The sequence below is a fragment of the Bombina bombina genome, chromosome 7 (genome assembly GCF_027579735.1).
Source record: "Bombina bombina isolate aBomBom1 chromosome 7, aBomBom1.pri, whole genome shotgun sequence".
Classification (NCBI taxonomy): domain Eukaryota; kingdom Metazoa; phylum Chordata; class Amphibia; order Anura; family Bombinatoridae; genus Bombina; species Bombina bombina.
In genome coordinates this window covers 465,424,898-465,443,426 of record NC_069505.1, presented here as the reverse complement: position 1 = coordinate 465,443,426, position 18,529 = coordinate 465,424,898, and the positions used below count along the sequence as shown (strand labels likewise).

Sequence of the window (18,529 nt, the reverse complement as noted above, 5' to 3'; positions counted from 1 at the left end):
GAATATTAAAAAATAAAACACTAAAACATAACTTTGGTGTCCATATTATCCTCAATATGGTACCCCGATGGGTAGTATCTCTACTGCTAAAGTTCCTAGCTTACATTATAAATGACAAAAAAAATCCACCATATGCTGTAATTGGTAACAAATCCTCTGTTCCACACAACCCACTCAAGTAGGCTTTTTGCTCCAGGCCTTTCTTACGTGCTGCAACCTAGGACCACTTACCATCACTCAGTTTTGATCTATAAAATAGGTGTAGCAAGCATTTAGATAGTCCTAGCAGGGCGAAAACGGGCCCCCTCCTAACATGTGACATAAAAGCATCTTGCCACCCATACACTACCCTTAAGGACATATTCCTCTAAAGCACATTCCATTGATTTGTAGTATAAATACGCTACAATGACTATTTTTTCTGAACACGTATCATGTCACATATGTTTTAAGGACTTTAATCGTAGTGTGTCCTTTCACAAGAATTTTTTGTTGGCAACAAGAGTAAGTTGGATCACAGGGTTTTGCTTTCTTTCCCCTAAAGTTAAAAACGGGGATGCGAGTGTGTACACGTTGCCATGGCAACAAATTTGTATTTAGAATTAAGCACTTAAGGATTGTAATTGCAGTTTTTGATATTCTACATTTTTTCAACTTTAATTCACATTTTGTATTGTTAACATAAAGTGAAAACACTATTAGGATAGTATTACACTTTTTTACATTATTTATGTTATCACGATGTTAAAGATACAAACCGGAAGTGACGTTGAGCACTGCTTCCGGTTTGTAACACCGGTGGAACGCAAACAGTGTCAGTACCGGGAGTTTGGCGCCAAACAATGGGGTACGGTTTGAATTGTATGTTTGTTTGTAGCACTATATAAGTGTGTAATTTGTATTGTGTATTATGCTGATGAAGGAGGCGAGACCTCCGAAAACGTTACAAATAAAGTAACTCCGTTTTTGTTGTGAAAGACCTGTGAGTGCATCTTTTCTTGGCTATATATATATATAGTATATGTCTGTAATTATATTTATATACATAAGTATGTGATATATTAGGGTTGTACCGATACTAGTATCGGTACCGATACCAAGTATTTGCATGAGTACTTGTACTCGTGCAAATGCACCGATACTTAAACCGATACCTCCACTTCATACCCATATTCTATCTTGTGGCGTTTTTTCAAACTGCATGTTCCCATTTCATTTTAAACTGGAGTGGAGACTAAACTAAAAATTGTTTACTACTGTTCTGCCAATACACATTGCTTTTATGTGTAATATTGTAGGAGAGATCACTGTACCTCATTCAGAAAAACCCCTGAAGTACTGGGCAGTTAATAAACAGATTTCCAGCTCTGGCTAAAATGACCCAAAAAAATCTTTCTGTCCCATGCAGTATGGTGGAAAGTGAAAGGCTGTTCAATTTAGAATCGAACCTCCATACAAATGTCAGATTGACGTTGTATAACAGCCCTACAAGCCAATTGTATCACTCCTTTAAATTTAATATTTTATTGTAATATTGTTTATTTATAAACATGTTCAGTGAACTTTGTGACCAATAAAACTGTTTTATTATTTCATAATGTCTTTTGAATTACAGTCCTTTATTATAATAATAATAATAAAGAAGGAAGCTAAAATAATTAGTCTGTATTGTGCTTGGTAAACTGTCACATAACATAAAAAAAAAAAAAAAAAAAAAGTATCGGTAATTGGTATCGGCGAGTATTTGAAAACAAGTATCGGTACTTGTACTCGGTCATAAAAAAAATGGTATCGGTGCAACCCTAAAAAAAAAAAAATATATATATATATATATATATAATTAGTATATGTATGTAATTACATTTATATACATAACTGTGTGTGTGATATATATTAGTATATAGACGTACAAAAAGAAAAAAGACGATCTGGTAAGAGTCCCAAGGTGCAATAAAACATAAATTGTATTCAAATGTTAACATCCAGGATACAGGAATAAGACCAGCAGACAGGTCTTACGTGTTTCGGCTGTGTTCCGTATTCATAGATATTAGTATATGTCTGTAATTACATTTATTTACAAAACTGTGTGTGTTATATTATAATATATATATATATATATATCTATATATATCACTCTCACTTTCAAAGTTCTTGGGTGCCAGCAGGTAAATATACAGGGTGAAGGAAGGCACTCAGTGGTCTTTTCATCAAATATTTATTTTCAAGCGTGGTCTTGCATGTTACATACATCTTTCACACTAGATTATCACTAGTAGGTACCACAGTGTTATTCTACCATCTACTAAATACAAATTATGTAAATCATGTAATTCTGTTTATCAATATTTATCTATAAATATAGGGTTATCATGACAGCCTGAACTAAGACAGGCAATAGTATATTAGACAGTTGTGTCATTATACACTGACAAACTATGTTTGGCATCCCAAATAGGTTTATCAGGCAGCAGTGTCAGTCGCAACAAATGGCAGAATACATCAGAGACACTAAGTAAATGAAATTACGATAGTCCAAGTGGTGAGCTGAATCTCAATACATTATTTTTGTAAATAGTTACGGATATACATGTTAAAGTTTGTGTGTTTTTGTTCATATACCATGCCTTCATACAGAGGGAATGACTAGTATGTTTTACACCTTAATATATGCCAATACCTAATATTATAGTATGCTAGTTGTAGGATATTCTAGCTTGCTTGTATAGAAGTTCCTTGATGCATATCATATATTTATGTTAACTTTAGGTATCTGTTTAGGATCTCAGATCGTAACATCAGCCTTCAAACTAGGTAATATTCCAAGCATATATTCTAGTACATTTGCATTACAATGTATTCCCTATAGAAATGTACAAATGGCAAGTAACCGTACTTTTATTTCTGTTTGCAATAACATCTTGTTTGTGTATATCCCTTTTGACATATGTTTACCAATGTTTGCTCTTCCACATAGTGAATTGGTTAATATGTGTGTGACCTCACAAGACGTGCTAAATACACAGGTGTTTCATGAGAATAGCGCTACTCCTCCCCCATTTTAAACCAATGATGTACCAGTATAGGATTTTTAAGAATGTTAGGACATGCTGAAACGCGTAAGCCGTTGTGCTGCGCTCCTTATGGAATTTTGTATTGGTGGCTTGATATAGATATATATATATATATATATATATATATATATATATATATATATATATATATATATATATATATATATATATATATATATATATATATATATATATATATATATATATATATATATTTCATGGTTTTGTAAGAAAGAGAAAATCCTGAAAAGATATAGATGCCAGGATAAAAGACAGGGAATTCAGCACTCTTTTAAAAAAAGGTTTATTAGCTCAAAAAATATATATGATCCTGTGTATCCAAAATGAAAGCTGTAGTGGTTTCAAGAAAGATCAATCTTTGACAGTTAAATCCGAGGACAAAAAATCCTAGGAATATGCTTAGCAATAGGTAAATACACAAATGACCAAGTAGTGTTTGTAATAGAAACATAAAGCATAATACTTAACAAACCTGACCGGTCAGGGGTAAGTGTTCAAGCATGATCAGGATACATTAATAAAAGGCGTAGCTTCTATCAAATCTTAGACAAAAGTATCTCATTGTACTCACAATGCTATAGATGCAGTTTATGTCTTGGGAAATTATAGTCAGACTAATTATTTCTTTCTGCCTTCGGCACCTTTAGAAATATAAGGCAAACTGCCGAGCAGATATAAAGGTGGCTGACTATGTACCTCAAGATATAATTCAGGTATGTATGATACACGTTTGAGCAACAGCAATGTAATAATAGTACATAGTATTACTGAGATATATTGGTGAGGAACACTTATCAAACTACTACACCCTGCTGCGTACGGCACCTTATCAAATAAGGCTTAATGCCGGGCAGGTATAGTGATGGGATCTAAGTAGTTACTGATAATGTGCCTCAGAATATTTACATATGTCTGTACATACACAAGCAAGCATTAAAAAGCAGAGATGGAATATGTTCAGCAATGATTAGTAGTAAGCAAGTAGTAGCGTGATGCTTGAAAAGTCATTTTAGAGGTCCTTAGCTTAAGGTTGTATATGCATAAGGTAAAAAGTCATGAAAAAGTGACAGGCATTATGTAGATTTGCAGATCAAGTATGCTGGATGTTAGTATGCTGTAAGCGATAGATAGAAATCACAGACTCTGTTGCTCAGAGTGGCTTCTGTTTCCACCCTCTCTGCAGGGTAACGATATCCAAGTCTAACACCAATATGCCTATTTGTCAGGCCAAATTTTAACTGCATACGACCTGTCTCCTGTCAAGTCCTCAGACTGATGCTTGTTAGAGAGTCATCGGTGGTTTTCCCGGGACCTCCAAACTTTTCTTCAATGCAATGCTTGTCTAGTGTCTCCGTTCAGTGGCGTTCACACTGACCACATGCACCGTGTCGGCTCGTCCAATGCCGACGCGCGTTTCACCCGTTGGGTGTGTCGGGCTTCGTCAGGGCGTGATCACGCCACCTTTATATCTGCTCGGCAGTTTGCCTTATATTTCTAAAGGTGCCGAAGGCAGAAAGAAATAATTAGTCTGACTATAGTTTCCCAAGACATAAACTGCATCTATAGCATTGTGAGTACAATGAGATACTTTTGTCTAAGATTTGATAGAAGCTACGCCTTTTATTAATGTATCCTGATCATGCTTGAACACTTACCCCTGACCGGTCAGGTTTGTTAAGTATTATGCTTTATGTTTCTATTACAAACACTACTTGGTCATTTGTGTATTTACCTATTGCTAAGCATATTCCTAGGATTTTTTGTCCTCGGATTTAACTGTCAAAGATTGATCTTTCTTGAAACCACTACAGCTTTCATTTTGGATACACAGGATCATATATATTTTTTGAGCTAATAAACCTTTTTTTAAAAGAGTGCTGAATTCCCTGTCTTTTATCCTGGCATCTATATCTTTTCAGGATTTTCTCTTTCTTACAAAACCATGAAATTTATTTAAGGGTCTGCACCACATATTCAATTGTAGCCATACTAGTATTTACTTTGGAAACCGGCTACACACGTTCTCCCATTGTTTAGTTGACGTACCTTTTGGATTGGATGTGAGATACTGGACGTCATACCCCTTACCCGGAAGAGTTGCATAGCGGCGGTATGCTGATCGGAGACGCACAGGTCCGACGTGGACAACTATACTGAAGGTACAAATTACCGGTTCGATTTATGTGCACCCGAAATGGGATTTATTTGTGATCACTGTTATTGCACAGAGTTGTTTCAGACACACAAGGACTGTCACCTAGTCTGCATTTGTATTGTGCGAGAGGGAATATATCCCAGGGTGAATACTGTCACACTTATATCTCCACGGGTCTCTCTCAGCACCGCCAGCACTCGTTGGGCACCTATATGGGACAAACATCCTCTCCAAGAAGAAAAATAATACACACATGTGAACTATATATCTAAACTTTAAGTGTTTGGCCTGCAAATCCCCCCCCCCCCTCTTTAATTGTTTGCAACAGGGACATTACCAAGAACTTGACGTCCCTCCAAAATTGATGAAAAGACGAGAAGAAAACTGGTCCAGGAGGCTGCCAAGAGGCCTACAGCACCATTAAAGGAGCTGCAGGAATATCTGGCAAGTACTGGCTGTGTGGTGCATGTGACAACAAACGCCCATATTCTTCATATGTCTGGGTTATGGGGTATAGTGGCAAGAGGGAAGCCTTTTTTTTTTTTTTACAAAAATAACATCCAAGCCCAGTTAAATTTTGCTAAAACACATCTGAAGTCTCCCAAAAGCATGTCGCAAAAGGTGTTCTGGTTTGATGAAACCAAGATTAAACTTTTTGGCCATAATAATGTTTGGCGCAAAAACAACACTGCATATAACCAAAAGAACACCATACCCACAGTGAAGCATTTTGGTGGCAGCATCATGCTTTGGGTCTGTTTTGCTTCAGCTGGAACTGGGGCCTTAGTCAAGGTAGAGGGAATTATGAACAGTTCCAAATACCAGACAATATTGGCACAAAACCTTCAGGCTTCTGCTAGAAAACTGAACATGAAGAGGAACTTCATCTTTCAGCATGACAATGCCCCAAAGCATACATCCAAATCAACAAAGGAATGGCTTCACCAGAAGAAGATTAAAGTTTTGGAATGGCCCAGTCAGAGCCCAGACCTGAATCCAATCGAAAATCTGTGGGGTGATCTTAAGTGGACTGTGCACAAGAGATGCCCTCACAATCTGACAGATTTGGAGTGTTTTTGCAAAGAAGCGTGGGCAAATCTTGCCATGCTGAAAAACTCATACCCAAAAAGACTTGAGTGCTGTAATAAAATCAAAGGGTGCTTCAACAAAGTATTTGTTTAAGGGTGTGCACACTTATGCAACCATATTATTTTAGTTTTTTATTTCTACTTCCCTCCACCTAAAATATATTTTAGTTTGTTTTGCAATTGAGTTGTACAGTTTATAGGTCACATTAAAGGTGGAAAAAGTTCTGAAATCATTTATCTTTGTCTAATATTTTTACATCACAGAAACCTGACATTTTAATAGGGGTGTGTAGACTTTTTATATCCACTGTGTGTATGTGTATATTACATTTATATACAGAAGTATGTGATATATAAATGAATTTAAAGAGAAACGGAGAAATACCCTTATTCCGGCACTAACTCATGAACCAAAATAATAATTACTCCTGGTGAAATATGCAGGTCAGTGATAGACACAAGAACCAGTAGTCTGCACAATTTAGAGAGGTAACCGTTTATTAGGACAAATCCAATACAAATATAAATGCGTTAACCCTTCTTGTTGGTTCATAATCAATTTGAACCACTTAAAGAATGATACCAAATTAACTCCTTAAGGACCAAGGACGTACGCCACACGTCCTCCAAAAAAATACACTTAATGACCGAGGACGTGTGGCGTACGTCCTTGGTCTGGAAAGCAGCTGGAAGCGATCCTGCTCGCTTCCAGCTGCTTTCCGGTTATTGCAGTGATGCCTCGATATGGAGGCATCCTGCAATAACCCCCCTTGGCCATCCGATGCAGAGAGAGCCACTCTGTGGCCCTCTCTGCACCGGACATCGGTGGCCGGTATCGTTGGTGGGTGGGAGCGAGGCGGGTGGGCGGCCATCGATGTGCCCAGTGGAGTGGAGGGGGGCGGGAGGGGCGGGAGCGCGCACGGGAGCGCGCGCGTGCACGGGGGGCGGAGGGTGGGCGCGTGCACGGGGCGGGAGCGGGAGGGAACCGCTACACTACAGAAAATTAAAGTTTAAAAAGTACAAACAAATTACTTTTTGAAAGCTGTAAATAAACAGCTAAGCGATGTGGAAGGGGTGGGGGGTTGATCTTGGGGGGGGGGGAAGCTACACTGCAGAAAAGGGTTTTTTTTTTAAAAAAAGGCAAATTTTTTCACTAAACTGGGTACTGGCAGACAGCTGCCAGTACCCAAGATGGCGCCCATTAAGGCAGAGGGGGAGGGTTAGAGAGCTCTTTGGTGGGGGATCAGTAAGGCTGGGGGCTAAGGGGGGATCCTACACAGCAGCATATGTAAATATGCTAAAAAAAAAAAACACAAAAAAAGCCCAAATATAGCTTTTATTTTAGTACTGGCAGAGTTTCTGCCAGTACTTAAGATGGCGGGGACAATTGGGGGGTGGGGGAGGGAAGAGAGCTGTTTGGGAGGGATCAGGGGGTCTCATGTTTCAGGTGGGAGGCTGAGCTCTACACTAAAGCTAAAATTAACCCTGCAAGCTCCCTACAAGCTACATAATTAACCCCTTCACTGCTAGCCATAATACACGTGTGAAATGCAGCGGCATTTGGCGGCCTTCTAATTACCAAAAAGCAACGCCAAAGCCATATATGTCTGCTATTTCTGAACAAAGGGGATCCCAGAGAAGCATTTACAACCATTTGTGCCATAATTGCACAAGCTGTTTGTAAATGATTTCAGTGAGAAACCTAAAATTGTGAAAAACGTTTTTTTTAATTTGATCGCATTTGGCGGTGAAATGGTGGCATGAAATATACCAAAATGGGCCTAGATCAATACTTGGGGTTGTCTACTACACTACACTAAAGCTAAAATTAACCCTAGAAGCTCCCTACATGCTCCATAATTAACCCCTTCACTGCTGGGCATAATACACGTGTAGTGCGCAGTGGCATTTAGCAGCCTTCTAATTACTAAAAAGCAACGCCAAAGCCATATATGTCTGCTATTTCTGAACAAAGGGGATCCCAGAGAAGAATTTACAACCATTTAAGCCATAATTGCACAAGCTGTTTGTAAATAATTTCAGTGAGAAACCAAAAGTTTGTGAAAAAATTTGTAAAAAAGTGAACGATTTTTTGTATTTAATCGCATTTGGCGGTGAAATGGTGGCATGAAATATACCAAAATGGGCCTAGATCAATACTTTGGGATGTCTACTAAAAAAAAATATATACATGTCAAGGGATATTCAGAGATTCCTGAAAGATATTAGTGTTCTAATGTAACTAGCGCTAATTTTGAAAAATAATGGTTTGGAAATAGCAAAGTGCTACTTGTATTTATGGCCCTATAACTTACAAAAAAAGCAAAGAAGATGTAAACATTGGGTATTTCTAAACTCAGGACAAAATTTAGAAACTATTTAGCATGGGTGTTTTTTGGTGGTTGTAGATGTGTAACAGATTTTGGGGGTCAAAGTTAGAAAAAGTGTGTTTTTTTTCAATTTTTTCCTCATATTTTATAAATTTTTTTATAGTAAATTATAAGATATGATGAAAATAATGGTATCTTTAGAAAGTCCATTTAATGGCGAGAAAAACGGTATATAATATGTGTGGGTACAGTAAATGTGTAAGAGGAAAATTACAGCTAAACACAAACACCGCAAAAATGTAAAAATAGCCTTGGTCCCAAACGGACAGAAAATGGAAAAGTTCTGCGGTCATTAAGGGGTTAAAGACACCAAAAAACTAAAATTACTATTTAAACTGTAACTCTGTAACAAATAAAATGCCCCAAGTACAATATGTATAGGTGGCAAACCGGCTTTAGATCTTCACATGCAAATAGTAAATAATTCCAGAATCTTGTGCTAGCAAATTTGAATCCGCATACAGACGCTTGATAATATAGCAGTCAGTTGTTAATCAAGCAAGAAAGGCTGAAAGATAGTAGCAAACTTCATGGAAATTAGCGTTCTTAGCAAATAAGCCTCCACAAATGTTAAACAGAGAACGCAGTTAGTAGTGGTTGAGCAGTACCTCCCCTTGCGTTCACAATGAAAAATGTATTCTCTGCTCACCTCTCCATTCACGACTTCCCATTCGTCTGAATCCAGGTGCTGCTTCCTCCGTTGCAGAGATTATTATTATTTATATTATGCCGGGTGAAATACTTAAATGGACAGTCTAGGCCAAAATAAATTTTCATGATTGATAGAGCATGTAATTTTAAACAATTTTCCAATTTATTTTTATCACCAATTTTGCTTTGTTCTCTTGGTATTCTTAGTTGAAAGCTTAACCTAGGAGGTTCATATGCTAATTTCTTAGACCTTGAAGGCCACCTCTTTTCATAATGCATTTTAACAGTTTTTCACCACTAGAGGGTGTTAGTTCACGTATTTCATATAGATAACACTGTGATCGTGCACGTGAAGTTATCTGGGAGCAGGCTCTGATTGGCTAAACTGCAAGTCTGTCAAAAGAACTGAAATAAAGGGGCAGTTTGCAGAGGCTTAAATACAAGATAATCACAGAGGTTAAAAGTATATTAATATAACTGTGTTGGTTATGCAAAACTGGGGAATGGGTAATAAAGGGATTATCTATCTTTTAAAATAATAAAAATTCTGGTGTAGACCTAGAGATTATTTATATCATGCTGAGTGAAATACTTAACTAATTCGGTGTCAGTAAAAATATTAATGCAAAAATAAAACACATTGAGCTGTATGTGATGTGGGAGAAATATTACATATAGGCACCTGTTGATGTGAACTCTTGAATTGTTGACTTAGCATCTTAATGAGTTGCAAATATAGAAATCCTATCTAGTTATCACACCTGTGAATGGGATTTCTAATAACACTTTCTATGGGGCCAGCCATGGCAAGTACAATGTTGTATGTTTTTATTTTTGCATTAATATTTTTACTGACACCGAATTAGTTAAGTATTTCACTCGGCATGATATAAATAATCTCTAGGTGACATGGTTAAACCACATGCCTGACGAAGCCCAATAGAATAATTGGAATGGGTGAAACACGTGTTGCAAGTGTCGATTGATCACGCCTACTGGAGCTCTGAGCGTGGTGTTTGCTCGGTTTTGAGTTGGTTTGCTCTCTGAAGAGTTCCTAGTCTTGGATACTAGGCTGTATTTACACAAGCTGGAATAACAGCTCACCACTGGGATGTGGTCCCTACCTCAAAAGGAAATGCTGCTAGTCTATCCGGATAAGCAGAGCAACTTAGTGTAAACTATCTCTGCAACGGAGGAAGCAGCACCTGGATTCAGACGAATGGGAAGTTGTGAATGGTGAGGTGAGCAGGGAATACATTTTTCATTGTGAACGCAAGGGGAGGTACCTCTCAACCGCTACTGTGTTCTCTGTTTAACATTTGTGGAGGCTTATTTGCTAGGAACGCTAATTTCCATGAAGTTTGCTACTATCTTTCAGCCTTTCTTGCTTGATTAACAACTGACTGCTATATTATCAAGCGTATTTATGCGGATTCAAATTTGCTAGCACAAGATTCTGGAATTATTTACTATTTGCATGTGAAGATCTAAAGCCAGTTTGCCACCTATACATATTGTATTTGGGGCATTTTATTTGTCGCAGAGTTACAGTTTAAATAGTAATTTTTGGTGTCTTTAATTTGGTATAATTTTTTTAAATGGTTCAAATTGATTATGAACCAGCAAGGAGGGTTAACGCATTTATATTTTTATTGGATTTGTCCTAATAAATGGTTACCGCTCTAAATTGTGCAGGCTACTGGTTCTTGTGTCTATCACTGACCTGCATATTTCACCAGGAGTAATTATTATTTTGGTTCATGAGTTAGTGCCGGAATAAGGGTATTTCTCTGTTTCTCTTTGAATTCTTAATATCATACACTTCATTACCCCCGTGCACCAGAGTAGCAACAGTCATTTTTTGCTTCTCTGACACTCAGCATATTTTATTATTTCCCAACTAGAGCTGGTTATTTATATATATATATATATATATATATATATATATATATATATATATATATATATATATATATATATATATATATATATATATATATATATATATATATATATATATATATATATCTCTACCTCTAATCTCCAACGTTTCGGACACAAGTCCTTAGTCATGTATGGTTAGACAGACACTAACTACATCCTTAAATATCTGTACAAACCCCACCTTACAAGCTAATTAAATCACCTGTATAAAATATATAGAACACCTTTACATAATACTACCACCTAGTGTTCATTTACCGAAATATACATAAAATCCAAGCATAGAATTTACACATAGTCAATATGCATACATAAAAAGTACAAGCATATATTCACATAATACATAATGTTTTTGAACATAAATTCTGTATTGTATGTTTCACCTCCCATAATCGAATATCCAACTATGTATTGCATATATTACCAAATAATTGTTACAGAAAAATTGACCAGTCTAGTTCCTTGTTCATACCCCCTGGAAACAACGTACCCAGTTCATAAATCCAAAACGCTTCACGTTTTTTTAATAATTTAATACGATCACCCCCTCTCCTGGGATGTTTAACCTGCTCTAATATTTGGAACCTAAGTTGACTTAGGTTATGCCCTGCTGACAAAAAATGATGAGCTACTGGGGCTTCACTTTTTTTGGTCCTGATGTTACTCTTGTGTTGTATTATGCGTTCACGTACAGAGCGTGTGGTCTCCCCCACGTACCCCGGCCCACACGGGCATTTAATTAAATAGACCACAAAGTCAGTATTGCAAGTGTAGTGCCCTTTAATGGAATATTTTTTACCTAGACTTGGATGACTAAAAGTAGGTCCTTTAATTAGACTATTACAGTTGGAACAACTCAAACAGGGAAAACTCCCTAAATTTTTCTTCCCAATAAATGTCTGACCAGGGGACTTGGAGGGACCAATATCCGCCCTAACCAAAACATCTTTTAAATTTTTTCCCCTTTTGAAAGCAGGCATAGGGGGAATTTTAAATTCCTGAACACCAGGCTTACAGGTGCCCAAAATATACCAGTGTCTGCTTAAAATTTTTAGAACCTGTTGATTCAAAGCTGAGTATTGACTTACAAAAACTAATCAACGGGGCTTCTGTTCTAAACGTTTTTTCCTCTCTCTAATAGGGTTTCCCTAGGGGTATCCAGGGCATTATTCATTTCAGTCTCAATAAGCTCCAGAGGATATCCCCTCTCAAGAAAACGATCCCCCATTTCTTTAAGCCTTTTCTTTACTATTGTTTCATCAGACACAATACGTCTCGCACATAAAAACTGGCTTTTAGGTAAGGATCTAACAAGAGAGGGAGGATGTGCACTTTTATAGTGTAGGAGAGTGTTGCAGTCTGTTTCCTTTCTGTGAAGGTCAACTGTTAGACCTGATACACATTTTGACACCACTGTGTCCAGAAATACAACACTCTCCTCACTAAAAACCAACTTAAATTTGATATGACTGGTGGGGTAACCCCACACGCCAAACACGTCATCTATATAGCGCCACCAAGTGGCGCCATACGATAAAAATAAAGGATTACTATACACAAAATGTTCCTCAAACATATTCATAAAAATGTTGGCGTATGTGGGGGCGACATTGGAACCCATGGCTGTACCTTGGAGCTGTAGGTAATAACTATCCTCAAAAAGAAAATGGTTACACCTCAAAACAATGTTAAGTAGTTGCAAAATAAATTCTGCCTGTGGGGCTGTATATCTATCAGATTCACTTAAAACCTTGCCAACAGCTCCAATCCCTGCCTCATGAGTTATAGCAGTATACAATGATATCACATCGAGACTGAACAGAATGCCCTTGTTACCCTCCAATTGTAAATCACGTAGCTTAACCAGAAAGTCCTGGATATAGGAACTAGACGCAACAAAAGGCATAAGTACTTTATCTAGATATATAGACACCTTAGATAATACTGAGCCCATCCCAGCAACAATTGGGCGGCCAGGGGGGGGGGGGGGGGGTTAAATTTTTATGGACCTTAGGAAGTGTATACATCACTGGAGTGATATCCTCAGACTCAAGAATAAATCTTGTACTTTTTAGTTTAATCTTTTATTTATAACAAAGTATTCATTACAACAAAACAATTTCAAACAATAATTACACTCCAGTGGTCAAGATATTTTACATGGCAGGTTCAGTATCGTATTACATGATGGATTCTATAACAATCTTACAAGTTCCGGGTTCTGCAAGTCCATATGAAAAATTGCATGTTCACATAAAGCGATTTTGTAATGGGTAAAGCTTAATTTCAGTGTGCTAAGAACATATTTTACATATTTCAACCTCATTTTCAACGATATTTAAACTCCAATAGTCATAAACAAACTACACAGAAAGTTTCCTTGGTGAGGTTGTAGGGTTCATCTGATCAAGGTATATATAGTGATATCTATGCTTATATAACAATACTATAATAGTAGCTTCTTGTATATATCTCCTTTGCTATCTCAGAACTTGAAGTAAAGTTGGACAGTCAGATGGTTATGTCTAGGGTGTGTAGTCGGAAATGGGACTGTGTCGGTTTGGTTCTAGTATAATTTATTGTCCAGGTTCGGCTTCCTATCAGTCACAGCTAGTCCCTATATGACTTAAAGGGTATGTAGAGTGTTGAGGGATTAGATGGTGCGCTTCGTCTCGCTAGAGAGGAACTTTCATCTTTTACCGTGTGGTTCGTCCATATCAAAGGACGTTACTTGAGGAACTTAGTTCTGCTCAGTGTGATAGTAGGAATCCCAGAAATATAGCATTTCAGCGTAGAACTCTAATCTGCCAGTTTTGTAATAAAAGAATCTTTCTAGTGATAGATTCACTTCCATTTGTGTTTTCCACATTGATAAAGTTGGAGTGGACTCAGTTTTCCACATCCTTGGGATTAATTGTTTGGCGCTGCATATGGCCAGTTGAAATAGGGATGTGTACTGCTTAAACTGGAATTTGGGCGGGATATGAAATAAATATATCAAAGGGTCTAAAGCAATCTCATGATTTAATAACCTGCTCATTTCTTGGTTGATGTCTGTCCAGAATTTTAAAATCCTAGGGCACTCCCACCAGATATGGTAAGGTGTTCCTTCACTCAAGCACTTCCTCCAGCATCTATCTGATGCTTCTGGGAATATATATTTTAATCTATGAGGAGTGAGATACCACCGAAGCAAGAATTTGTAGTTAGTTTCTAGTAGGGTGGCTGAATGTGCTGATTTACTGGTATGTCGAAAGATATCAAGCCATTCTTCCTCCGAGAGTGTGTACGGAAGTTCTTTATGCCAAGATAGTATTGTAGAGATTTGTTTGGGGTCAGGGGGTGTGAGTAGGATTTGATATAGGGTGGATATAACGTGGGCTGAAGGTGAGCTGAAAGTGCAAAGTTTTTCGAAAGGGGTACGATCTCTTGTTGTGTGTTGTTTAAGTTTATGGGTGTGAACAAAATGTGTAAGTTGTAGATATTTGAACCAGTCAGTGAATTGTGTGATTCCTAAGTCCATTAATTGTTGTTTAGATATTAATTTGTTCGCTTCCAGTAGTGTATACAGTGGGAGGAGATTGTCTAGGCTGTTCTGTGATTTAGGTGTAACTAACATCCCTATTGGGAAGTCTGGGTTGGATAGAACAGTCGTCAAGGGAGAAGGGATAGTTGAGATATGTGGGTTTTTGGCTATAGTCCTAGACCAGACGGCAAAAGTTTCTCGTATTATAGGGTAGATTTTTGTCAAGGCTGGGTGATTCCCGTTCGGTTGCCAGCAGTATGCGCCAAGTTGGGGGGATCTAGTCAGGTCGTGTTCTAATAGCAACCAAATCTTGTTATTTTCGTTAGGGGTTGTACACCAGTCTATCACTCTTTTTAAATCTTGTACTTTTTATGTATGCATATTGACTATGTGTAAATTCTAAGCTTGGATTTTATGTATATTTCGGTAAATGACCACTAGGTGGTAGCATTATGTAAAGGTGTTCTATATATTTTATACAGGTGATTTAATTAGCTTGTAAGGTGGGGTTTGAACAGGTATTTAAGGATGGAGTTAGTGTCTGTCTAACCATACATGACTAAGGACTTGTGTCCGAAATGTTGTTGATTTTTTGGAAATTGGCTCTATTTGTGGACTTTTTGGCAATACAGTGGTGCGACTATCTTTCACACTGTTACCTTTGTTTGGGGGTGTTGTGCATTGCCCCTTAGTTTGCACACTGTGTTAATCCCAGGTGCTGGATCTTTGGAACTTTTAATATATAACACACACTGTTATGTATATAAATATAATTACATATATAGGGTCTGATGAAGGGGTGTATTCCCCGAAACGTGACTGAATAAATCTAGTATTGTCAAAACCAGTGAGTGCTTTCTCCTGATATATATATATATATATATATATATATATATATATATATATATATATATATATATATATATATATATATATATATATATATATATATATATTTGAGTTTTTGGAAATTGGCTCAATATATTTGTGAACTTTTTGGCAATACAGTGGTGCGACTATCTTTCACACTGATATATTATATATATTAGTATATGTATGTAATTATATTTATATACATCACTGTGTGTTATATATTATATTTTAATCCACTCTCTCATCCTTTCCCGCCTCGACTACTGCAACTCCGTCCTCTCTGGTCTACCTAGCTGCCGCATAGCTCCTTTACAATCCATTATGAATGCCTCTGCCAGGCTCATCTTCCTTACTCGTCGCTCTTCATCTGCTGCACCTCTCTGCCAATCCCTTCACTGGCTTCCTCTTGCCTCTAGGATTAAACACAAAATCCTCACTCTGACAAATAAAGCTCTCAACTGCACTGCTCCCCCCTACATTTCAGAACTTGTCTCCAGATACTCTGTTACTTCCTCACATTCCCGTCTACAGGACTTCTCCAGACTGGCCCCCATCTTGTGGAACTCCCTGCCTCGCTCCATAAGACTTTCCCCTAGTTTTAACAGCTTCAAGCGCTCCCTAAAAACTCTACTTTTCAGGGATGCTTACAACCAACACTAACCTTTCCTAACTCCATTGCTTTCCCCTTGAATCTCTTAGATTGTAAGTCTATGAGCCCAGCTGTTTGCAGATCTCCTTTATAAGTATAAGAGCCGACTACAACAGTGAAACTCTCGGCAGGGCCCTCTACCCACTTGATCCCTACAAAAGCTATCCTGTATATTGACTATGTTTACAGCGCTGCGGAATCTGTTGGCGCTCTACAAATACTTGATGATGATGATGATGATAATAAAAAAAAAAAAAATATATATATATATATATATATATATTAGTACATGTCTGTAATTATATTTATATACATAACTGTGTGTTATATATATTAGTATATGTATGTCATTATATTTATATACATAAGTATGTGAAAGAGAGAGTTTGCAGTAACTGGGTGTAATTTTAGAACATAATTTTGACCGTATGCAAATCCAGATAAGTGTCTCACCCCTTCCTTTTCCCCATAGTTCTCATATTTATAACGTGGGTGGAAATCGCTTGTATTTAACATGAAGGACACGAACAAGCTGCGGATGGCGGAGCAGTTCCTTAATCACGCCCTGGGGTTCGTCTACCTACTGACTGGGGAGGTGAGAGCCACTGGCTGATGTCCATTGTGATGTCACTTCAAGTTGTCGTACCGCTAATGATGGATGGAGACAGACATGAAAAGATAAGGAAGGCATTAAATAATGAGACTACTGGCCTTGCCACCCCTTAGTCACATACCCACATCAGTTCAGACCTTTTGTCCTGCAACCCCTCTGTCATGTATGTCTAATTTGCTGTGGGTATGTGACTTAGAGGGGCTACAGGACCAGGAGTCTGATCTGCTCTGGGTGTGTGACTGATAGAGAGGCTGCAGGACTAGGGGTCTGATCTGATGTGTGTATGTGACTGACAAAGGGGCTGCAGGACCGGGGGTGTGATCTGATGAGTGCTTGTGACTGACAGAGGGGCTGCAGGACCGGGGGTGTGATCTGATGTGTGTATGTGACTGATCGTGGGGCTTACATGACCAGGGGTCTGATCTGATGTGTGTATGTGACTGACAAAGGGGCTGCAGGACCGGGGGTGTGATCTGATGTGTGTATGTGACTGATCGTGGGGCTTACATGACCAGGGGTCTGATCTGATGTGTGTATGTGACTGACAAAGGGGCTGCAGGACTGGGGGTCTGATCTGATGTGTGTATGTGACTGACAGAGGGGCTGCAGGACCAGGGGTCTGATCTGATGAGTGCTTGTGACTGACAGAGGTGCTGCAGGGCCAGGGGTCTAATTTGCTGTGGGTGACTGATAGAGGGGCTGCAGAGCCAGGGGTCTGATCTGATGTGTTTATGTGACTGATAGAGGTGCTGCAGGACCAGGTGTCTGATCTGATATGTGTATGTGACTGACAGAGGGGCTGCAGGACCAGGAGTGTGATCTGATGTGTGTATGTGACTGATAGAGGGGCTGCAGGACCAGGGGTCTGAACTGATTTGTGTATGTAACTGACAGAGGGACTACAGGACCAGGGGTCTGACCTGATGTGGCTATGTGACTGACAGAGGGGCTGCAGGACCAGGGGTCTGATCTGATGTCTGTATGTGACTGACAGAGGGGCTGCAGGACCAGGGGTCTGATCTGATGTCTGTATGTGACTGACAGAGGGGCTGCAGGACCAGGGGTCTGATCTGATGTCAGTATATGACTGACAGAGGGACTGCAGTTTCAAGGATTTGATCTGATGTGTGTATGTGACTGACAGAGGAGCTTCAGGGCTAGGGGTCTGATCTGATCTCTGTATGTGAATGGCAGAGGGGCTGCAGGGCCAGGGGTGTGATCTGATGTGTGTATGTGACTGGGAGAGGGACTGCAGGGCCTGGGGTCTGATCTGATGTGTGTATGTGACTGACAGTGGGGCTGCAGGACCAGGGGTCTGATCTGATGTGTGCATGTGACTGATAGAAGGGCTGCAGGGACAGGGGTCTGATCTGATGTCAATATGTGACTGATAGAGGGGCTGCAGTTTAACTATTATTTACAAAAGTACAGTTTTATGCATCAGGACAGCATTTTTGTTCCATAGATCAGTCATTTTCTTTCCAATGGCATGGAGAGTCCATTCAATTACTGTTGGGAAATTCATCTCCTGGCCACCAGGAGGAG

At 38.6% G+C, this 18,529-nt stretch overlaps 1 protein-coding gene across 4 annotated transcripts in view; it reads left to right on the top strand.

Annotated features, from left to right (window-relative positions):
- The window catches only part of LOC128666744 (zinc finger protein 383-like), a 207,740-nt gene that overhangs the window by 3,373 nt on the left and 185,838 nt on the right, over positions 1-18,529 (top strand). The window contains exons 2-5 of one of the 4 annotated variants that reach the window (XM_053721501.1): positions 2,459-2,542; positions 2,770-2,814; positions 5,133-5,254; positions 16,844-16,966. In XM_053721501.1, the coding sequence (XP_053577476.1) occupies positions 16,886-16,966 (81 nt within the window). In that variant the 5' untranslated portion in view covers positions 2,459-2,542; positions 2,770-2,814; positions 5,133-5,254; positions 16,844-16,885. The remainder of the gene's footprint in view (positions 1-2,458; positions 2,543-2,769; positions 2,815-5,132; positions 5,255-16,843; positions 16,967-18,529) is intronic. The other 3 variants (XM_053721503.1, XM_053721502.1, XM_053721500.1) reach the window with 3 other exon arrangements.